Here is a 24,165-nt window from a genome sequence, read left to right as displayed (position 1 = left end):
CTCAGTTCAGTGTCTCTTTAAGGGAATGTGCCTTTTTAGGAGTAGTTTGCCACAGCTCTTCCTCGCTTTTGTGTGGGAGTTTTAGCCTGGCACAGGCGGATTTTGCCTTTTCTAGTTTCAGGCGCCTCTCTCCTGGCACATTTGGCATTCCTTCCTTTTTCTGTAAGGGACGCAGTTCTTTCCTGCTGAGCAGATCTATTGCTGTGCATCTGGATTATCGCCTCATAGCTCTGCGCTTTCCTCTACTTTGATGCAGGGAAGTGGCTCTGTTCTAGGTCTGGAGTTTGACTCTCCCTTAGCTGGTTTTTCCTCAGTTTGGTGTTAGTGGCCTGGCCTAGTGAGAGTTTCTTTCTTTCTTTCTTTCTTACTTACTGCCTTATGGCTGCATTTTGCTCCCTATGGTCTGAGGATTCCAGCTCCGTGATGCTTACCTCCCTCTTGGCAGGAGTTCTTTCTCTACGTTGACTGCTGCTCCATATCGGTTGCCTAGCAGGGCGGTCATTGTGGCTCAGAGACCACTTGAGGGCTGAGAGTGTCTTTTGGGGCACGAGGCTTTCTCATAGTTTTAGTCCTTCTGGGCCAGAGGAGTGCAGCGCCAGGTCTGCATTTCTACAAGTTGTGCTCCTTTCCTGTTGGCCTCCTGGCAGCACCTTCTTCTCTGGCTGTTCCCCGGGACTCCATCTATGCATTTTGCTTGTTGAGCACAGGGAGCATGGCTCCATCACTGCAGGTTGAGCACGGCACCATCACTGTAGGCTGAGTGCAGTTCCATAGCTGCATGTTGAGCACAGCTCCATCATTGCATGTTGAGCGCAGTTCCATCACTGCATTTTGAGCACAGCTCCATCGCTGCATGTTGAGCGAAGCTCCATCACTGCATGTTGAGCACAGCTCCATCGCTGCATGTTGAGCGCAGGTCCATCACTGCATGTTGAGCACAGCTCCATCGCTGCATGTTGAGCGCAGGTCCATCGCTGCATTTTGAGCGCAGCTCCATCGCTGCATGTTGAGTGCAGTTCCATCGCTGCATGTTGAGCACTGCATTCTTTCTCTGCCCTTGGTGCGTGGCTCAGTTTGTGTGCTTTGAGTGCAAATCCTTGTTGCTCGGATATGACTGTTGCCTTCCTTCCAAGGGGGGTCCTTTGGCATGAGTATCTTTTGCTGCTTATTTTACACAGAAGTCAGAAGTGCTTCCAAAGCAGCAAACACAGAAGTGCTTCCAAAGCAGCAAACACAGAAGTGCTACTAAAGCACCAAACACAGAAATGCTTCCAAAGCACTAAAAGGGAAAGCAGGGGAGCTACAAGGGAAAAGCAGGGAAGCTAAACACATAAGCCAAACATGCTTCTAAAGCACCAAACACAGAAGTGCTTCCTAAAGCACCAAACACAGAAATGCTTCTAAAGCACCAAAAGGGAAAGCAGGGGAGCCACAAGGGAAAAGTGGGAAGCTAAACACACAGTCACAAGTGCACACTGCACTAACACTAACCTGGACCTAAAGCAAGTAGCAAAAGCAAACGTTGCAAAGGCCCTGAAGGGAAGAACACCACTTCCTTATCAAAGCCCTCCCTGATGATGTCACACTCCCTAGACCCAGGCAGACAGCACACTGAAACCCAGAGAGGCCCAACCCACACCTATGCAGCACTGTGAAGCACTTGAAGCCAGTACACCCAGAGAGAGGTAGAGCTAACTCAGTCCACACACACAGCTGTAGTAAAGTGAAACAATTAGAGTCATGCTGCTGGAAGCTGCCAGCATAGAGAGAGAGAGCTAGCTCAGGAAGGACAGACAAAAGAAACAGAAGCCAGCTAAGAAGCTGACCCCCAGGAAAAAGGTAAGTTTGAGAGGGGTTCTGACCACAATCATAACAACATGGAGGGGAGGGAGGAAAATTGCTGGATTTGGATAGATGGAGGAGGGAAAGGGAGAGAAGAGCATTGATGGACATGGATGGGAGGGCAGGGCCCAGGGAGAGTGGAAAATTGCTGGACATGGAGGGGAGGGAGGAGAATTGCTGGATCTGGATAGATGGCGGAGGGAAGGGGAGAGAGAAGCATCGATGGACATGGATGAAATGGGAGGGCAGGGCCCAGGGAGAGAGGAAAATTGCTGGACATGGATGGGAGGGCAGGGCCCAGTGAGAGGAGGGGAGGGCAGGGGAGAGAGGAGAATTGCTGGATATGGAATGAAGGAAAGACAAAGGAAGGAGATGCACATGGATGGAGGGGAAGGGAGAGAGGAGAAATGCTGGACATGGATGTAGGGGAGGGGAGGAAAGTAGATGCACATGGATGGAGGGGAAATTGCTGAATTTAAGGGCTGGATCGGAACACTTTGAAGGCAGATGCTGAAACTGGAGAAAGGATAGGGACAGGGCTACAGATGGTAGACAGAACACAGGAGGATGGAGGACATGGTGAGAGTAAAAAAATATCAAATGGAAAGAAGACACTGCATAAAACAGAAGACACTGGGACCAAAGCGAATAGAAAAACTAAATGATCAGACAACAAAGGTAGAAAAAAGTATTTTATTCAGAATTTGTTAATTGGAATATGTCAGCTTTTGGAAATGTGCATCTGTGATATTTTGAATGTAAGTTTCAATTTTTCTAGTATTGCTGCATGCTGAGTCTGACTTCTTGAGGTAACTTTCCAGTTCAGTATTTTGCCTTCATATCTGTTGTGTCATGTGTTTTTCATGTGTGATCAAGGTGCAGTATCCTGCTAGCGTGTAGTATTTGCAACCCTTTTTGTTTTGTTTTTTTTCACGAGGTAGTGTAATGGTGTTTTAGAGCCTGGTGTAATTACAGTTCTGCCTTTCCACGCATAAGGTTGTAGCTCATCCTGTCTTTGGAATTAGTGCTGTTATGGTTTGGTAAGGTTATGAGTGTGTTTTTGCACAAGTTTGTGTATAGTGTTCTGCAGTGGAGAGATTGTGTGTCCGCACCTCTGACCCCCCGGGGTTATGAGAATTGGAACTACTAATTGTAGTGGACTTGAACTGAATAATTTCTGGGGAGGGGGGTTTCATGATAGCATTGTGCTTATTATTTCAATCAGTTTTTCTGTACAAATTTAGCTTCATTTGTCTTTATTTGAAAGTTCATAAATAAAAAAATGTTCTAAAAATTTAATAATCAATGGGGCGGGGCTAGGATGGGGCCCCACCAAATTGGGCTGCACAGGGCCCCGCACTTGCTAAGACCGGCCCTGACCATGAGGGATGCACACATCCATTCTCAGGGCCTCTTCCCTCTCCTCCAGCCCCACTCCCCCACAGGCAGGCACAACTGAGTGTGTCCAATAGAGAACAAGACATCTGTACAATGAATTGGGTAGAAACAATCATCACTATCAGAGTCCAGTGTATTAGAGTCCACTGCTGCCCCTTGCAATCCTGTTGACCAGCTGCAGTGCAAGATGCAAGAAGTGTTTGTTTAGCACCTACACAGCAGAAGGAGAAGAGGTGGCTGAGAAGTATGAACTTACCTTTAACTTGTGGTGCAAGAATCTGTTGGCTCCAAAGAACCAGAGGCTGCCTGCTTCAACAAAGGAGAGGGGGGGGGGGCAATGAAGGAGCACATCAGTCACAGCAAGCAGCTCCTGGAGGGTAGAGAATGAAGAGTTGGTGAGATGTAGAAAATGCAGAGTATATGCTAAGCTGCCAGCTAACACCCAGTCTGAAACTTTTTGAAAGGAAAGATACACAGCCCACACACCAATTATCTTTCAAGAATTGGTCAAAAGGTGTCCCCCCCCAAAACCCCCAAAACAAACAGGTGTACACAAGAATATAGTGGCAAAAACAAGGTTTACTATTACTGAAGCTAAAACGCTTAGAAATACCACCCCATAATCTAAAGAAAAACCTCTAAAGTGCAAGCACAGAGAAAGCCGTTTTAAAGAAGCGCCAATAAAGGGAATACAAACTTCCAAAACACAGAGCAGCTGGGGATGTCCATAGTTCCCCAAATGTCCCAAAATGAGGACGCCCAAATCGGCAGAGCAGCTGGGGACGTTTAGGGATTTTGCCCATAATCGAAATTAGGACGTCCATCTTGGGGACGCCCATCCCGCTGTTACATGGGCGTCCTTGGGACGTCCTCAGTATTTTCGAATTTTTGCATCCCATTGTCAGAATGGCACCAAAACAGGCACCCACCAGCATAGGTAATTTCACTGTGTCCCCTGCACTCCTTGCACAGTTCTATGTCTACCCACCTGCCTGTGTGGCTCTCTTGCACATCAGTCTCTAAGAGGCAGATGCAGCAACCAAACGTAAAAAAATCTAAATCGTTAAAGTTCCTAACGATTTTAAAATAACGAAAAATGCACCAAAAAAAAAAGTCACACATGCTGAGATCGGTATTGAAACGTACAATGTATCAAAGAATCACAATACACATCGTTAATCGGCCCCCAAATCATGCGCAGAGCAGCCAAGCGTTATGTTAGCTGCTCTGCGCATGCCACAAACAGTCAAAACACAGTCAAATCACAAGCACATGGCTCCCAAATCAAAATAAAAATAAAAAAAGGATCGGGAGGGGGCAAGGGCGCTCATCAGGAGCGTCCTGTACGGACGGCCTTGCCCCCCCCCCCCGCTGCTCCCCACTTTCCGCCGCTCCCCCCACCCCGAAAAAGCAAACTTCTAGAAGCCCCTGCCCCCCTCCCTTCCTCACTACTCTCACCTCAGCTCCGCCTCCCGACATCCTCCGTCCTGTGCCCCGCCCCCTTTTGGGGTCGTCGCCGCCATTCCCCTCCTCCATCGGGCCCCCCTCCCTCTTACCGGGCCCGTGCAGCGCCTCTCTCCTCTGTCCGAAGGCGCTGCACGGGCAAGAAGAAAGCCTGATGCCTGCCTTTGCCCAGCTTCGATGGCGCATCTTTCTCCTGCTGGGCCCGCCCCTTTCTGACGTCGGTAACCTACGTAGGTTACTGACGTCAGACAGGGGCGGGCGCAGCAGGAGAAAGACGCGCCATCGCGAAGGCAGGCATCAGCTGATTCAGCTTTCTTCTTGCCCGTGCAGCGCCTTCGGACAGAGGAGAGAGGCGCTGCACGGGCCCGGTAAGAGGAAGGGGGGCCCGATGGAGGAGGGGAATGGCGGCGACGACCCCAAAAGGGGGCGGGGCACGGACGGAGGATGTCGGGAGGCGGAGCTGAGGTGAGAGAGTAGTGAGGAAGGGAGGGGGGCAGGGGCTTCTAGAAGTTTGCTTTTTCGGGGTGGGGGGAGCGGCGGAAAGTGGGGAGCAGCGGGGGGGGGGGGCAAGGCCGTCCGTACAGGATGCTCCTGATGAGCGCCCTTGCCCCCTCCCGATCCTTTTTTTATTTTTATTTTTTTATGTGTTTTCTGAGGTCCTTTGGACCAATCACAGCGCTTTTAGCTCTGCTAATGCGCTGGGATTGGCTCAAAGTTTGTTTATTTTTTCACTTAACACTTTTTCCTGGCACAGAGCTGTCCTAACGAGAGGTCCAGACCTCTCGTTAGTTTTCCTGCCTTTTTCCTGCGTAAAGGCAATCGGAAAAGGTTAGTGCATGTCGTTTCAATGGGGTTTTCACACTAATTGCTCATCTCCATTCCGTTTTCGTTAGCTGCTACTGTCGTCGGAAAATAGGCTTAAGTGCATGGAAAGGATAGGAAATTCTTCCCTGAGGGCTCATTTAACGATGAAAAACGTTTAGTGCATCTACCTCTAAGTGCACTGTACTCCTTGTCTCCAGCTCTGTACCATCTACAATGACATCTGTGATTGCCTGCTAATGCCATTCTTCACCATCTGTTTCCTGGTTCTTCACATGTGGGGCTATGTATATGAATGCTGCAAAACAAAACTGGGTTATTTTGAACAACACACTCCCTCCCCTTTTGCTATGCAGGTGATGACACCAGTCAGAAACAGAAGCTGGTTATGAGTGGCCACCAGCCCCAGCATACTGAAGGGCAGATACAGCAGGAAACCAGGCACATTGACAAAGGTAACAGAGCACTTAACAACTCTCAACTTTTTCTCCCAACAACGATCCCGCCACTCTCCAACTCCACAAAATCGCTAAAGGGTCTAAAGACGACTTCCCCCTTACCCTGGACGCTTTTATTTCAGGTCTAACTAAGGACGCTCATGTTCCCGCCCATGCAAAACCATTTTGCTATCCGTTATACGTTGGAGGCATCCATCTCGTAACGCCGCCCAAAACACGCCCCCCGCGGGGACGTCCTTAGATGGGCGTCCTCACGCTGAGGACGTCTTTATGGCCCTGTTTCGATTATTGGATTTGGACGACCTTCTTTCACATTGATGCCCATGTGCCTTCTGTGTTGCTTTTGGACGCCCTTCTCTTTCGAAAATGGTTTTTGCATGCTGTGAGCACGCTTTACTGATAAGGCATTAGCCAATGGCCACAAAGTGTGCATGCAAACACAAGCAGGAGAGGATGCTAGAATAGAGGAAATTGCCATTTTTTTATATTACTATATTGTGTAATGGAAGGAAACAGGAAATTCCATATATGATCATAAGTTAGTTTAGGAGAAATCACATGATTTAGGAGAAACAAAACTTATAACAGTATATACAGTGCAATCCGCTTAAGTGCAAGTGTCTGGGACCAAAGAAATACATGCAGTTAACCGGAGCGTGCACGTAACATACTAACATAGTAGATGACGGCAGAAAAAAAGACCTGCACGGTCCATCCAGTCTGCCCAACAAGACAACTCATGTGTGCTACTTTTTGTGTATACCCTACTTTGATTTGTACCTGTGCTCTTCAGGGCACAGACCGTATAAGTCTGCCCAGCACTATCCCTGCCTCCCACCACCGGCTCTGGCACAGACCGTATAAGTCTGCCCAGCACTATCCCCACCTCCCAACCACCAGCCCCGCCTCCCACCACCGGCTCTGGCACAGACCGTATAAGTCTGCCCAGCACTATCCCTGCCTCCCACCACCGGCTCTGGCACAGACCATATAAGTCTGCCCAGCACTGTCCCCGCCTCCCACCACTGGCTCTGGCACAGACCGTATAAGTCTGCCCAGCACTATCCCTGCCTCCCACCACCGGCTCTGGCACAGACCGTATAAGTCTGCCCAGCACTATCCCCGCCTCCCACTACCGGCTCTGCTATATACAGTGCAATCCGCTTAAGTGCAAGTGTCTGGGACCAAAGAAATACATGCAGTTAACCGGAGTGTGCACTTAACCATTGTGACCCAAAGAAGCTTGACATCTGATAAACATAAGTACAGTACTGTTTATTATACATACAGTATACAGTCTCCGTTAACTGATGTTAGGCTTACTTGAAGTAATCAGCCATAGTCCTCTGTACACTCTTGTATCTATGAGTTCCACAGAGTACGTCTGCCAGACGGTAAAAACTGTCATAGCAGTGACATCCAGTGGCCTCCAGATAGGCCCGCACGGTGTTGAGACTCTCCAGCGCTCTTGCAAAAGTGACAGGAGGTTGTTGAATTTCGTCAGCATATGCCTCGCTGCTCATTTCATCATCTGTTTCATCATCAGCCGTTGCCTTTGTGTAGGCACATATCTGGACATCAGTGCTGTTGTCAGTTGTTTGTAGATCATAATCAACAGCTACGTAGTGATGAAACTCCTCTTCAGGAACACAGGCTGGGATGTCAATAGCCTGTTCATCTGATGCGTTTGCAACAGCTGCATCTGTTTCGTCCCTCTCCACATCCCTAACAAAGCTTGCCTGCTTGTAGCAGTTCACAATGGTTGCCTGTGTAACATGATTACAAGCTTCTTTCTGCATATGTAGGGAATCCAACAGTGATAGATTATGAGCCAGTTCAACAGCACGTTTATCCTTGCCAGTCTGGTCATCCATAATGCTCATCAGACGACGTTGCACAAGAGCCCGATAATGTTGTTTGAAATTGGCTATTATGCCCTGATCCATAGGTTGGATCAGAGAGGTAGTGTTTGGTGGCAGGAAGACCACCTTGACATTAGACAATCTGACGTCATTACTGTGTGCAGCACAATTATCACAAAGCAACAAAATCTGGTACTTTTGTGCCCGCATTCTAGTGTCTAACTTCTTTAGCCACTGCTTCCAAATTTCCCCTGTCATCCACGAATTTGCGTTAGCCTCATCTGATACAGAAAGTCGCTTAACATTGTTGAAGCAACGGGGCTGTTTGCTCTTTCCAATGACGAGTGGTTCCAACTTCTTACTCCCATCCATATTGCAACAAATGAGGATCGTCAGTCGGTCCTTCGACGTTTTACCTCCTGTAGTTTCGGCTTGTTTGAATGCAAGTGTTCCATCAGGAATCGCTTGCCAGTAGAGACCGTTTTCGTCAGCATTGAAAATGTCATGAGATGCAAACTCATTCAAGATGGTAGGAAGAACTGAAACAACCCAATTTTCAGCACCAAAGCCATCAGCGTCTTGTTTCTCACCATGCTGTTTCCTGAATTTTATGTTGTTCCTCTCCTTCCATTTTTCCAACCATCCAACAGTGGCTTTGAATTCAGTTAGTCCAAGACTTTCAGCTAGCAATGACGACAACTCCAGTGTACACTCTAACAACATTCTGCCTGTGGAAGTTAAAGGGGTGGTAAATTTGAAATCTCGTTGGTTGTCACGCGCCAATCGGTTTCCATATTCCGTGCGTGCGCTTATGCGGAGTCTTTCCTGCAGAGGAGCGGTCTTAAACCATGCATATAAGCGAATCTTGCATGTATCAGTGGTGCGCCAAACTGAAGTTTGTCCCCATAGAAACTGATGGTGCCAACAACGGGACCAAAGTATGGCATGCAGTTAAACAGAGCATGCGCTTATCTGATGTGCACTTAAATGGAGTGCACTGTATATGAAAACTGAGAAAGTTTTGCTGAGCAGATTTTGTTATTCAGTCTGTGCGTCTGGCTACTGGGTGACAACCTGCTCCAGAGCGAACAATTATTTTGTATTGGCTTAGTGAGATACCAATAAAGATTTTGCTGGTTGCGCTTATAGCTAAGTCTGATTGTTTATCTTATTCCAGTCTCTAGGGCTGACGTGTTTTCCTCTCCCCAGGGGCAAGGGTCAGGACTACACACTGTTTCATCAGCGCAGTTATTTATTTATTAGGATTTATTTACCGCGTTTTTGAAGGAATTCACTCACTTGCTGGTTGACCTAAGTGGATGTGCTTGGATACTCCATGAAGTAAGTTGTAGGCCGTTAAATGGCACACCAAACAAATCTCTAGACAACACATATCATCACACCTTGTACCCAGTGGCAGAGTTTGACCGCTTTTAGGGGGTGAACACTTACGATACCAAGAGAGCAAACCCTTTATGCTCTACCCTGTAAGAAATACTGATTGGAGATTCTGATGTCTGGTGAATTTATGAATCAGCTGCTAGGGTGGTTTCATACCTCCAAATGCTGCTGTTTCGTGCTTGGGAGAGCAATAATCCCCCCTCCACCGGTTACGATTCCTTTCTTGATCTAAAAGGCACAGATATCTCTTCCTTTTCATAGTGCACCCGAATAATGTGATAGGCACATTTCATGGTTCAGGTGCAAGACCTGTGCTCCATGTCACTTGTTTTTGCCTTTTGGGGGGCATAGACAGTACTAAATCTAACAGTCTGTACTCTGATAGTGCCATACGGTGCCTTCTCTCTGGCACGAGTGGCTGTGGCCTGTATCCCAGAGCGCGTTCAAGTAGACCACATATGCTCGGTTATGTGGGAATCAGTTCCTTGATGGCCAGCTAACAGCCTTTTTGTGGGACTTCCAAGACACTTCTGGCACAGTTTTTGCAAGCGTTCATGACCTTATTATCCTCTCTAGATGACTACTTGTTACTGGAGTGAACAATTTATTTAACTATTTTTTGGAGGGCCCTGTGTAGTGGCAGGAGCACCCAAGCCAAATAAGCATCCTTGGATCAAAGAGCAATAAAGAAGCTACACATTGTTTGGGAACCAGGGATTTGGAACATCATGAGTGGATAACTTCAGGGCTATTAAGCTCTGGCTTGGAAAACCTGATGCATTATGTGATCATCTACCTAGTGAACAACAACATGGTGGGTCACTGCTTGATTTCAGAGGAAATAACTCCCTAGCTAGCATTGCAAGGCAGGGAGGTAGTGATAAGGGCTGTTTGGTTGATTGCTCGAGTGGCCTCCAAAAATTGTGTGGTTTGTTGATTTAATAAAGATGCGGTCTATGATTCTCCACTACTGGGTTTGACTGTTTTGTTGTAAATGTTATGCATATTTAGTCGGGAAGGTATGGGTCTGTGCAGCCCGCCTATGTTAACAAGATAGCCAACAAGCAAATCGAGAAATCAGCGTAGCCCAATTTCTCCTGGCAGAGAAAAACACACTTACTGTGTCTCTTTAAGGAACCTAGACTCATTCCCTAGTGCGCAAGCGCGTTGTCCCTTTGCTCAACTTCCTGCAAATACAGTATGATGATGTTTATGTTTCACGCAAGTAGGTTTAACGTTCCTTTGATTTTCGGGTAACGCCTCCGTTAGGTACGTCATCAGTGTCGGCTGCCTAGTATACGCGCCTATCCTATTGCTTTAGGCATACATACGCTCTCATATCTGTCTGTGTAGTAGTTGGAAGGTTAACGGAAGAGAATTGTGTATAGATTACACATACATGTTCTTAAAAGTTACAGTGGCGTGACTAATAAATTCAGAGAGCTGAACTGGGTTTGACGTCTCCGATTTGCGCTGCCGTCTGGTGCTGTCCCTTACAATAGACCGTCCAGGGCCCTTTACCAAGACTCACTTTCTCCCTGACGTCAGAACGGGGCAGAGCTGTCATGGCGTCTATTGGCGCGCCGGCTGAGCTGCAGCCTAGGTACATCTAGAGAGAGATAAAGGAAAAACGAGAGGGCGCGCGCACGCTCCCCGTAACCCAGGGGCTCGGTAATGGAGAGCGGCGACGCCAGCTCCCAGCCCGTTAGGACCAGCGCTGAGCTATGTTGTGGAGTCAGCGACGCCCCTTACTCTCCTGCTCTGGAGAGTGGGCAGCCAACGGGGGATGCACAACACTCGGGCGTGGAGGAACTACCAGACTCTGGTTGCGAGAGTGTAGTGAGGACACATGAGAAACTGCCGCTGTCACCAAGCAGCGGCGGCCAGGATGCTGCTGCCCTCGAAGTGTGTGCGCGGCAGGATGCTGGGATGGAGGAAGCCAGCGGTAGCGAGCCGACTCCTGGAGAGTCGCAGAGTCTGGATTCGCTGGAGTCCTTCTCCAACCTCAATTCCTGTCCCAGCTCCGAGTTTAACAGTGAAGGCGCGGACGAAAAGGCCCTGGCCGGCGCCCTGCTCAGTGATGAGGACGAGACGGCCGCTAGTTTTTCGGCATTCAAGGAGCGGTTCCCTGGTCAGTCCGTCTATCACATTAAATGGATCCAGTGGAAGGAGGAAAACACCCCGATTGTTACGCAGAATGAGAACGGACCATGCCCCTTGCTGGCTATTATGAATGTCCTGTTGTTGGCATGGAAGGTATCGAGTTAACAAATGTGATATTTTGATTTCTGGATGTGATGACGTGTTGGTAGAGGAAGGGTGTGTGTATGTTTATCTTTCACATTCTGTAGTTTCCTGGGCATTGGAATCCAGCATAGAATTCGGCTCTGGGGCATAGTTGTGCGTTTTTCCCACCCCATGTCTTCTGGGATGAAATCACATTACTAGAACTAAATAGCATGTGACTGTGTCTTTCAACATGCCTCTCCCCCCTCCAGTTTAAGCCCTATTAGAAATTGGCTTGGGTACCTGTTCTATAAAGGCATATATAGACACTTAGGTTGCCTTCTATGGGCCATGTTGTGGCAGACTAAAGGTCCGTTATTCTCGGGGTTCTATCTGTGACAGTGGCCAATCAAGGTCACTAGAAAGTATGTTACAGATCTCACATTCTTATCTTGCTTTTCTTTCCCGGGGATGAGTGTTTATTTATTGCATTTGTATCCCACATTTTCCTACACATTTGCAGGCTCAATGTGGCTTACATGTTCCGTCATGGGGTCACCACGACAGAATGGCATATACAGTTATAATTTCATAAGAATATGGGAAGCATAGTATATAAAAGCATCATGTAAAAATATATCAATATCGGAACAACAGGTAAACACAGCAAAGAACTAATGTTCAAATAATGGACCGTTATGGTAAATTCTGTTAAAGAGATGGGTCTTCAAGGATTTCCGAAAGTTGAATTGGTCGTGCATGTTTTTCAAAGCAGTTGGTAGTGCATTCCATAGCTGCGTACCTATATAGGAGAAGCTGGATGCATGTGTCAGTTTATATTTTAGTCCTTTGCAGCTGGGGAAGTGGAGATTCAAGAGTGTACGGGATGATTTTTTAGAGTTCCTGGGTGGTAGATCTATGAGATTTGACATATAGACCGGGGCATCTCCATGAATAATCTTGTGAATCAGGGTACAGATCTTGAACGTGATGCGTTCTTTGATTGGGAGCCAATGTAGTTTTTCTCTGAGGGGTGTGGCACTTTCGTATCTTGTTTTAAGTCTGGCTGCAGTATTTTGGGCTGTCTGGAGTTTTTTGATGATTTGGTCTTTACAACCAGCGTACAGAGCGTTGCAATAGTCTAAGTGACTTAACACCATTGATTGTACCAGGCTACGAAATATGTCTATTGGGAAGAAAGGTTTAACTCTCTTAAGTGTTGCCAATCTGTGATCTCCCTGGCTTCAGTTTATGGATTTTTCTTGGAGTATACCTAAACATCTTTTAAACTTATCTGAGTTATTTGTTCTGAACACATCATCTGGTAACCATAGAAGCCAGCTCAGTACGTGCTGAGCACTCCCAATACTAAGCAATCCTTTTCATTGTGTTTGGGGAAGGGTAATTTGTGTACTATCTGGTAGTGGATATTGTGTATTTGAATGTCGACACTACATAAAAAATTATACCTAGTTGCATCTTTATATACTCAGTAATTTATTGACTGTTTCATTTTTAAATGTTAATTTTACCTGATTTGCTTTTAGACTTGTGGAGCTATTTTAGTAGAGAAGGTGTAATTTTCATGATGTGTACATTTTGTTTTAAAAATGTAATTACTAGATTTGATAAAGATACTGCTTGTAGATCGGGAGTCTCAAACTTTAGTCATCTAAGAAATGAGATTTGTACACAATGGAGGCAGTAGGCAGGCAATTGATTTGTTCTTATTAAGTAGGGATATATGAAACCCTGACTGGTTTGTGCTGCTCTGACTGGATTTTTTGAGACCCCTGCTAAAAATAAGCAGAAACAATCTACATGGGCAGCTTTGTTAAACTGTCCTAATTCTCTTCCCCCCCTCCCCCCCATGACTGAGAAAGTCTGACAACTATGGAATTACTACTACAAATCATTTCTATAGCACTACCAGTCGTACGCAGCGCTTCACAATCGAACATGAAGAAGAGACAGTCCCTGCTCAAGAGAGCTTACAATCTAAATCAAGACAGACAGACAGGACAAATAAGGGATAAAGGTAGGACAGACAGATAGGACACATAGGGATAAGGGACTATTGAAGAGAGGAAGATAAGATAAAGGTTATGAACAAGTGAAAAGTTAGGAGTCAAAAGCAGCATCAAACAGGTGGGCCTTTAGCCCGGATTTGAAGGTGGCCAGAGATGGAGCTTGACGTAGCGGCTTAGGAAGTCTATTCCAGGCATAAGGTGCGGCAAGAAAAAAGGAACAGAGGAGTTAGCAGTGGAATAGAAGGGTGCAGTTAGGAGAGATTTACCTAGTGAACGGAGTTCCTGGGAAGGAGTGTAGGGAGAGATGAGGGTGGAGAGGTAGTGAGGGGCTGCAGAGTGAATGCACTTATAGGTCAGTAAGAGGAGCTTGAATTGTATACGGAAACGGATAGGGAGCCAGTGACGTGACTTCAGGAGAGGGCTGATATGAGCATAGCGACTTTGGAATTGAAGAAAAAGATAATGCTGAAGGCGTGTGGTCTCCTGGGGATGATGAACGAGTTTAGATTCAGGTCATGCATTAGTACCCTAATTTAAGAATGAAATCATTCTGGCATAGTGTGTGGAGGCACTTCAGAAAGACAGTATGGTGGTAATTCTCGATAGGTTACCTAAAGTTAGGCGCTTTCAGAAAGACAGTATGGTGGTAATTCTTGATAGGTTACCTAAAGTTAGGCGCTTAAAATGTGTGCACCAAGCATGAATTCGAAAATGGCAATTATGCACGTAATTACTATTACAGAATACTAATGTACGTCTTCACTTGAGTACCTAACTTTAGGCAGGATCTCTCAGTGGCTGGTGTAAAAGCTCATGCTGTAACTGACAGAATTCTGTAATCTTAGCACATAAGAACTGGGTATGCCCATGCCCTTACCACATCCACAGCCCCCCAGCAGTTGTGAACTAAAATTATACAATACTGACTAAATGCAGCTACACATGTAATTACAAATTAGTGCTAATTAGCATCAGTTAACTCCAGTTATAACCAATAAATGCCAGCACCTAATTTAAGTAGTTACGTGTGTAACTGGCAGCATTGTATAATCTGCGTTCACAATTTTGCTCGCTAAGCCTGAAAATGGGCCCATGTATAAGGTTATAGAATTAGGGGGGTAAGTAAATAAGTTATTTTTGTTTTTCTGGATTTCTTTGGGGATTGTAGGGGTATTCTTTTTAAGCATTTACTGCATGTAGAGCATGCTTCATGTGTGGAGATGTCTTATATGTGTATATTCAACAATACAATTTTGTAAGTACGTGTAGCGACACGATCATTCATAGACATTTGCTGGACTGTAGTTTTAACCGATCAGGGGTGGAGTTGTAGTGTATTTTATTTTATAAAATATTTTTGTATGCACATAGGAGGTCTTTTACTAAAGATTAACATATGTTATCTGCAACAGGGCCCATAAGAATAAAATGAGCCCTGTGGCAGGCAGGTAACATGTGCTAACCTTTAGTAAAAGACCCCATAGAGGCATATTTTCAAAGCACTTAGCCTTCCAAAGTTCCATAGGTTTCTATGGAACTTTGGAAGGCTAAGTGCTTTGAAAATATGCCTCATAGTGTGTACCTCCATTCATTTTACACCTTCAAAGTTGATGTAAATTTGTGTGTGAAAATGTATGCCCTATTAGAAAGAGGCCTGGGTGCCTGTTCTCTAAAGGCACATAAGCACCTATGTTGCCTTTATAATAATAAACATAAAATAGGTGCTTTCTGGAATCTTGACATGGGCACTATGCTGTGAAAGTTCCCCTTCTCTTTCTAAAGAATGGTTTTGAAAAGTGCAGGTACAATTTTTGCTAAACAGATTAGGGGCTCTATTTACAAAGGCGCGCTGGTGTTTTTAGCGCTTGTTAACCATGTAGAGACGCTCATGGGAATATTATGGGTATGTACATGGTTAGTGCGTGCTAAAAACGCTAGCGCTCCTTTGTAAACAGGGACCTTGATCACTCAAAGCTTCACCACTCCTCAATGTTTGTGAATAGCATCAGATATTATATCCAGTGGTTTGTTTTCTATTTTTCCTCATTAAAGTGAACATATACAGTAGTTGTATTGTACTCCATTTTTAAATCATAAGGAACATGCTGTATTGATGTGTATATCAACATTATTTATAATTTTCTGTTTCAAGATAATCATAATTAACAATATGATTTTAAATATTTAAAAATTAGTCCTAGTTAACATTTTAGTTATAACTAGTTAACACTTTAGTTATAATTTCTTTACTATGAGCTGATTTAAGACTACTTAAATTTCTAACAGTGCATACCATCCGATCCAAGTGATTTGCTGCTCTAGTTTGCCAAATTGCACTATGACATCTTCCAGATTTACAGAGATTTGTTTCATCTCCTCCAATTTATCACCACTAAATACCATTTCTGGCATGAATGGTCGAGCTTGGAGGGGTTTTGTGCTCTCACAACCCTGAGCTTTGACCCATGGGCTTTGGCTTGTCTTGGTTGGCTTGGAGAAGTCTTATGGGACCTCTGCCAGCGAGTGCGAGATATTTTGTCCCCCCTCCCCACCATCTTGGGTGCCTTTGCACTGACAAAGTTAAACTTTATGTATAAAATGGCCAGAAGGAGACTGTCCAGGCAGAGGTAGTGGCTAGGGTATTCTCCAGTGGGTAGCAGGAGATGAGATGCCAGGAGGTGAGAGGAGGGGAAAGGGAAAGGTGAGTGTTGCTTGGCGGCAGGCACTGTGGGTTCTGTGTGAGCTGGTATATCAGTAGTGTGGCTACCTCCTAATGCCACAAGTGTTGTTGTACTTGTTAAGTATGAAAACATGTAGCTTCCAAAGCCATAATTGAACCAAAAATGTAAACATTGTTCTGGTTCGATTATGGCTTTGAGCTAGATGCTTTTTTGAGACATTTTCGTCAAAATGTCTCAATTTGGATTTAAACTAAAAATATATCAGTAGGAAACTGGTTCAATCTAATAAATCATGAAACCATATAAATACAGAACCCAGTTACTAAATATGAGGTTACTCTTTTCAAATAAAGGAGGAAAAAACGCCTCAAGAAAAAGCTTTTCCCACGGTTATTTAAAAAGATACAATTTAAATAATTAAGTAGAGGAGGTTTTTTTGTATCGCCCATGATGATGAAATGATAGCTTTTATCCCACTCACAACCGTGGGAAAAGCTTTTTCTTGAGGCGTTTTTTCCTCCTTTATTTGAAAAGAGTAACCTCATATTTAGTAACTGGGTTCTGTATTTATATGGTTTCAATTTGGATTTAGACATCATATTGAAAATGTCCCTCCATTTAATAAAATCTGTGGAGAAAGATGAGGTTTTAAGAAAATTGAGTAAACACAAATTTTTAACACTCAAATTAGTTTCCATAGTTTCTGATTTCTGATGAAGACTTGTCGTATCTTTAATCCTTGTGACCTCAGCTACTTGGACATTATTTACCTGGATCCCAAAGATCCAAAACCACACTCAAATTTTGCAGTCTGTCTTCATAGTTTTGATGCTTTTCAGTAGTCTCCTGGGAAACCTTAACAGTCTAACAGGTGTATTTTCGAAACACTTAGACTTACAAAGTTACATAGAGGCATATTTTCAAAGCACTTTGGGAGGCTAAGTTCCATAGGTTTCTATGGAACTTTGGGAGGCTAAGTGCTTTGAAAATGAGCCCCTTCGTAACCTATGGAACTTTGTATGTCTGAGTGCTTTGAAAATGAGCCCCTAAGTCACATAGGCCTGTAACAATGTGTTAGTCTTTGATATCAAGAAATATCAAGTAGTGCTTCTCCAGTAGCCCATCCTCAATATGGATATCCAGATATCCCAATAGGTTTGGGAATAATTGTCAACATTCTCAACTTTTCAATAGAGAACCATTTTATCTTATATAAGAGAAGATTGTGATTGCTTTACCTGTTTATCCTGAGTCTCCATTACCTCCATTTTAGCAGCTTGAGAAGTATAATTCTCTTCTATCTTCTGTAGCCTAGTAGAGTTTTATCTCAGTGTAGGTAAGATCCAGAACACTCCTATATATAGAAATTCCAATGCTGCTCAAATTGAATCCAGTGTTACCTCTGCTGGTTAAATCAGGGGGAGCAAAGTTGTATGCTCACTCATCTCCTGGCTTTCTGCTGTTCCCAAAGGCCCCAGCAATGTTGGAAATACTGGAGCTAAAGGCTTGGTGACAACAAATACAGAGGACTGGGAACCCCCCCCCCCCCCCCCCCATTCCCCACATCTAGCAAAGTTGATTCTGATGCTGTGCTCAGGTGCACGCAGAGCTGTGGGATCCCTGGGGCTGATGGGACTCAGTGATATTTCACTCTCAATGTTCATTCTTCTTCCCATGTTCATCCTGAGTTAAAGCCTTGACAGAGCTGATTATTTCTGGTTGCACCAATGAGGTGGTTGAAACCAGGAGGTTAGGAACCTGGGATTTCCCTTTTTCTCTTCAGCATCACAAAGGGTAAAAAGGTAAATAGAAACACTGAAACAAAAATGAAGTACTTAGAGACCAAACCAGCAAGCTTATTCAGTTTCCATCTTGCGTCCCTTCAACTTTTGGATATCTATTACCAGGTCTTTGTCCAGGTTTTCTGTTTGTGTTGGAGATCTGTAGATGACTCCAGTGTGCAAAGAGGTTCCATCTTAATTTTCCAAGATGATACATATTCCTTCTTCCTTTTCCGCAGGCCTCCTGCATTTCAGCCACTTAGTTTTTCACTTACAGTGCTGCTAATCTACCTTTTCAGCCACCTCTGTCCTTTTATAGAGATTATAGCCTGGTATCGTTGAGTTCCATTCATGGGAATCATTGGCTGATGTCTCTGCTAGCAACAATATCTAAAGACCCTGTTTACTAAGGTGTGTTGGGGTTTTTAGTGCATCTACACTTAGCACGCGTGTTAACCATGTAGGTTCCTATAGGGATATTGTAGGCATGTACATAGAATTTTTTGAAGGTAGGTTTTCATTTCTTTTCTGAACTGAAGATGGTTAGTGATGCTTCTTGTGGCTTTTGATATTGAGTTCTACCTTGTTGACACCAGGTTTGAGCAACCTATTGTAGTAATCTGTATTATGTATAAATCCCTCTCTCTTTCCTTAGGCAGGTAATACTTTGGAAAAAGATACAGTCCATACCAAAGACTTCAGTCCCTCCCCCCAACCTATGAAAATCTGTCTGTGCTTCAAATGTGCTGTTTTTGGCCAGGTCATTTGTCCCAGGGTAGATTATGGTACATCATTTACTTCAGAAACTTTGTCCTGGGGTGGATTACAGTACATAATTTCTTCAGAATCTTTACTGTCTTCTCCGATCATACGCAGTATTTAGTTTATATTCCTGCTAACCAGATACCTGGAAGGCATTTCTCTTTGTTGGGACCCATGGACTGTTTTCCCAAGTTAATGCCTCTGATAATAAGAGTCCCCTAGCAGTGTGAACTTTTTGTTTTGAACTGTTTTTGTCAGTACTTTGTGAATGTCTTTTGCATTGAGTTATCCTCTTTATGAGTCTGGCTCCACCTTAGTTTTTATTTTGAGAGCATTATCGTGCTCTAGTACAGCAAAAATTGTGAGATTGGATTCCTCTATGTCACAGGTTATAATCTATCTGAGCTTGCTGTAACTCATGTTTTCTTGAGTTGTTTTATTCTCTGTGGCAGTGGGGGTAAATTGCCTGTATGTTGTGTAGTCTTAGAAGCCTCTTTAACTTCAGCCAATTCCTGTTTGAGTTTGGTGAGCTCCTCTTTCTTTTTTATTTTAAAGGAGGTCTTTATTAAACAGCAATGAATCATACACAAAATAGTAAGCATCATTAAACATACAACAGTACCAGAACAACAACTTACTGCAACAGCTGTCTAAGAAAGCAAACCTTCCAGAGTCCTCCAAATGTAACAATTTTTTTTTATGTTGTAGAAAAAGATAGATACTGTACCCCTCATCCCTTCCCCCCCAACTAGTGGGACCATAAGCTATGAATAAGAGTCCCCACGTCAGTCTGGAATGCACCCAGCAAAACGAAAAGGTCTCTCACAAAAAAGGTGCAGTTACGCACTGATCCCCAGATTGCCTTCCAACATCCAACTTCATAACATCTGACAGCAGTCAGTTTTTCCATTCATTCTCTCTCACTCTCTCTGTATATATATATCTTAGCCCTCCAGTGAAGCGTGAAGTTATTCCAGGGTCCTTGCAATCTGCCATCAGTGTCAACTTAGCTGCACGAAGGAGATGTCAAATTAGGATAGGTTGAATTTTATGGATACCCAGGATAGCACCATTAAGAAGGAAAATCCCAGGGTCCCAAGGCACTTTTAAGCCCGTGATCCACATAATCTGAAATCGTATTCTCTTCCAAAAGGCTTTAGCCTTCAGACAGGTCCACCACACGTGGCCCATTGTGCCCTTGGATCCGCATCTCAGCCAAATCATAGATGAAGCCTACGGATACCAAGAGCTAATATGATCTGGGGTCAAATACCATTGATATAAAATCTTATTATTATTTTCTTTATCATTAGAGGCAATAGCAATGGCAACCAATGACTTTTCCATGGAATCCCACTCCTCAGAAGTAAATGCCTTTCCAAATTTCTGCTCCCTGTTCCATCTATGCCCAAAATATGGAAGATTAAAATTCCTGAGATGACCTTAGAGCCTTCCCATCAAATGCTTTGTATACGAAAGTCCTCGCACACATCCTCCAAAAAGGTGTAGTCTCCTGTCAGACGTTTCTTCAAATCTCTGGATGTAAAAAAAAAAATGTTTCAATTGCAAATAGACATAAAAGTGATTCTGTGGTAACACATTACATAAGTATTGTCCATCAAGCCCAGCATCCTGTTTCCAACAGTGGCCAATCCAGGTCACAAGTGCCTGGCAAGATCCTGAAAATGTACAATACGTTTTATGCTGCTTATGCCAGAAATAAGCAGTGGATTTTCCCCAAGTCCATGTAACATCGGGGCACACTAGGGAGGTAAAATTCCTTGATGAAATCAAGGACAGCTTTATGGAGCAGCTGGTACAGGAGCCGATGAGAGAAGGAAAAATTCTAGACCCAGTCCTTAGTGGAGCGCATGATCTCTTGCGGGAGGTAATGGTGCTGGGGCCGCTTGATAACAGTGATCATAATATGATCAAATTTGATATTAGCTTTGAAGTGTCAGGCACGCCAAGTGGAGATGTGAGCCCTTGTGCCCGATGGAGGAAGAATCCCCACTGAGCTGTCGTCAACCTCGAGTTCCCCCTATGTCTCCCTCCGTTCCCCAGGGGTTGAGCCCCCAGGTGCGGGAAGCCAACAGCAGGAAGAACTAAGTCCAGAACAAAGACCACGGGGCACAGCCAGGCAGCGGGCAAAGAAGGACCAGGAGCAAACAGTGGTCAACACCAGGCAGCAGACAGTAGAAAATCCAGGATCAGGCAGAGGTCAATACCAGGCAGCAAACAGAAGCAAAATCCAGGATCAGGCAAAGGTCAATACCAGGCAGCAAACAGAAGCAAAGTCCAGGTTCAGGCAAAGGTCAATACCAGGCAGCAAACTGAAGCAAACCGAAGCACTGCAACTACCCAGATGACTGAATAGAAGTTGAAGCGTGGAAGGACAGGAGGCAGGGCTTTAAATAGGACAGGAATTAAGCCCAAACATGCACAGCTGTCTTTAAGATGGCTGCCCCCACCGGAGATGCCCTCAAGCCCAAATATGGGCTTCCTTCCTGAGGCTGCCCAGCTCCAAGATGGCCGCCCCATCCTAAGGCGCCCACCTTTGAGATGGCCGCCCTATCCTGGAGATGCCCAAATCCAAGATGGCCGCCATCTTAGATGCCCAACCTTGCGTAAGCAGGGAACATGACAGTAAGTATACACAGGAAATCAAATACATTGGCATTTAACTTTAAAAAAGGAGACTGATAGAATGAGAAGAATGGTGAAAAAAAAAACTTAGAGGAGCGACTGCGAGGGTCAAAAATTTACAATAGGCGTGGATGCTGTTCAAAAACAACATCCTGGAAGCCCAGGCCAAATATATTCCGCGTATTAAAAAAGGAGGACGGAAGACCAAACGACAGCTGGCGTGGTTAAAAAGTGAGGTGAAGGAAGCTATTAGAGCTAAAAGAAAATCCTTCAGAAAATGGAAGAAGGAACCGACTGAAAATAATAAGAAACAGCATAAGGAATGTCAAGTCAAATGCAAAGTGCTGATAAGGAAGGCTAAGAGGGACTTCGAAAAAAAATATTGCGCTGGAAGAAGAAACACATAGTAAAATTCTTTTTAGGTATATTAAAAGCAGGAAGCTGGCAAAAGAATCGGTTGGACCTTTAGATGACCGAGGAGTAAAAGGGGCGATCAGGGAAGACAAAGCTGTAGTGGAGAGATTAAATGAATTCTTTGCTTCGGTCTTCACCAAGGAAGATTTGGGTGGGATACCGGTGCCAGAAATAGTATTCGAAGCTGACGAGTCGGAGAAACAACGAATTCTCTGTAAACCTGGAGGATGTAATGGGGCATTTCTACAAATTGAAGAGTAGCAAATCTCCTGGACCCGATGGTATTCATCCCAGAGTACTGATAGAACTGAAAAATGAGCTTACGGAGCTATTGTTAGTAATATGTAATTTATCCCTAAAATCGAGCGTGGTACTGGAAGATTGGAGGGTGGCCAATGTAATGCTGATTTCCATTGCATCCCCAGATCAATCCAGAGACTTCTGGGTTATGTCCCTCAACCAGCAGATGGAGGTAGAGAGAACTCCAAGATTGAGCTCAGTATTCTCTCTATCTAGCAGGTGGAGGGACATACAGTGGGGGAAATAAGTATTTGATCCCTTGCTGATTTTGTAAGTTTGCCCACTGACAAAGACATGAGCAGCCCATAATTGAAGGGTAGGTTATTGGTAACAGTGAGAGATAGCACATCACAAATTAAATCCGGAAAATCACATTGTGGAAAGTATATGAATTTATTTGCATTCTGCAGAGGGAAATAAGTATTTGATCCCCCACCAACCAGTAAGAGATCTGGCCCCTACAGACCAGGTAGATGCTCCAAATCAACTCGTTACCTGCATGACAGACAGCTGTCGGCAATGGTCACCTGTATGAAAGACACCTGTCCACAGACTCAGTGAATCAGTCAGACTCTAACCTCTACAAAATGGCCAAGAGCAAGGAGCTGTCTAAGGATGTCAGGGACAAGATCATACACCTGCACAAGGCTGGAATGGGCTACAAAACCATCAGTAAGACGCTGGGCGAGAAGGAGACAACTGTTGGTGCCATAGTAAGAAAATGGAAGAAGTACAAAATGACTGTCAATCGACAAAGATCTGGGGCTCCACGCAAAATCTCACCTCGTGGGGTATCCTTGATCATGAGGAAGGTTAGAAATCAGCCTACAACTACAAGGGGGGAACTTGTCAATGATCTCAAGGCAGCTGGGACCACTGTCACCACGAAAACCATTGGTAACACATTACGACATAACGGATTGCAATCCTGCAGTGCCCGCAAGGTCCCCCTGCTCCGGAAGGCACATGTGACGGCCCGTCTGAAGTTTGCCAGTGAACACCTGGATGATGCCGAGAGTGATTGGGAGAAGGTGCTGTGGTCAGATGAGACAAAAATTGAGCTCTTTGGCATGAACTCAACTCGCCGTGTTTGGAGGAAGAGAAATGCTGCCTATGACCCAAAGAACACCGTCCCCACTGTCAAGCATGGAGGTGGAAATGTTATGTTTTGGGGGTGTTTCTCTGCTAAGGGCACAGGACTACTTCACCGCATCAATGGGAGAATGGATGGGGCCATGTACCGTACAATTCTGAGTGACAACCTCCTTCCCTCCGCCAGGGCCTTAAAAATGGGTCGTGGCTGGGTCTTCCAGCACGACAATGACCCAAAACATACAGCCAAGGCAACAAAGGAGTGGCTCAGGAAGAAGCACATTAGGGTCATGGAGTGGCCTAGCCAGTCACCAGACCTTAATCCCATTGAAAACTTATGGAGGGAGCTGAAGCTGTGAGTTGCCAAGCGACAGCCCAGAACTCTTAATGATTTAGAGATGATCTGCAAAGAGGAGTGGACCAAAATTCCTCCTGACATGTGTGCAAACCTCATCATCAACTACAGAAGACGTCTGACCGCTGTGCTTGCCAACAAGGGTTTTGCCACCAAGTATTAGGTCTTGTTTGCCAGAGGGATCAAATACTTATTTCCCTCTGCAGAATGCAAATAAATTCATATACTTTCCACAATGTGATTTTCCGGATTTAATTTGTGATGTGCTATCTCTCACTGTTACCAATAACCTACCCTTCAATTATGGGCTGCTCATGTCTTTGTCAGTGGGCAAACTTACAAAATCAGCAAGGGATCAAATACTTATTTCCCCCACTGTACCTGTGCAGCTCCAGATTGATCTGACTCGTATCCCATTCCCTCGGGGGGGGGGGGGGGGTGTTGAGTCTTCTTTTGGGGTTGAGGTGCCATTTAGTTTGGTTTGGGACACCTGGTGTGGCCAGGTCCCTCCCCTTCTCCCCCGGCCAGCCTCACTAGCCAGTCCCTTTGGAGCGCATTGGCTTGCAGTCAGAGTGTGCCTGAATCAGCTCTCTCCTGCCTCCCTCCAGAGTAAAAAAAAAAAAAAAAGAGC

At 44.9% G+C, this 24,165-nt stretch overlaps 1 protein-coding gene across 3 annotated transcripts in view; it reads left to right on the top strand.

Moving 5' to 3' along the window:
* Positions 1 to 10,773: 10,773 nt before the first annotated feature.
* The window catches only part of MINDY2 (MINDY lysine 48 deubiquitinase 2), a 278,383-nt gene continuing 264,991 nt past the window's right edge, over positions 10,774 to 24,165 (top strand). For all 3 annotated transcript variants that reach the window (XM_030188817.1, XM_030188811.1, XM_030188807.1), the window contains exon 1: positions 10,774 to 11,503. In XM_030188817.1, the coding sequence (XP_030044677.1) occupies positions 10,922 to 11,503 (582 nt within the window). In that variant the 5' untranslated portion in view covers positions 10,774 to 10,921. The remainder of the gene's footprint in view (positions 11,504 to 24,165) is intronic.

The sequence above is a fragment of the Microcaecilia unicolor genome, chromosome 1 (genome assembly GCF_901765095.1).
Source record: "Microcaecilia unicolor chromosome 1, aMicUni1.1, whole genome shotgun sequence".
NCBI lineage: Eukaryota > Metazoa > Chordata > Amphibia > Gymnophiona > Siphonopidae > Microcaecilia > Microcaecilia unicolor.
This window is presented reverse-complemented; position numbering and strand designations above follow the sequence as displayed.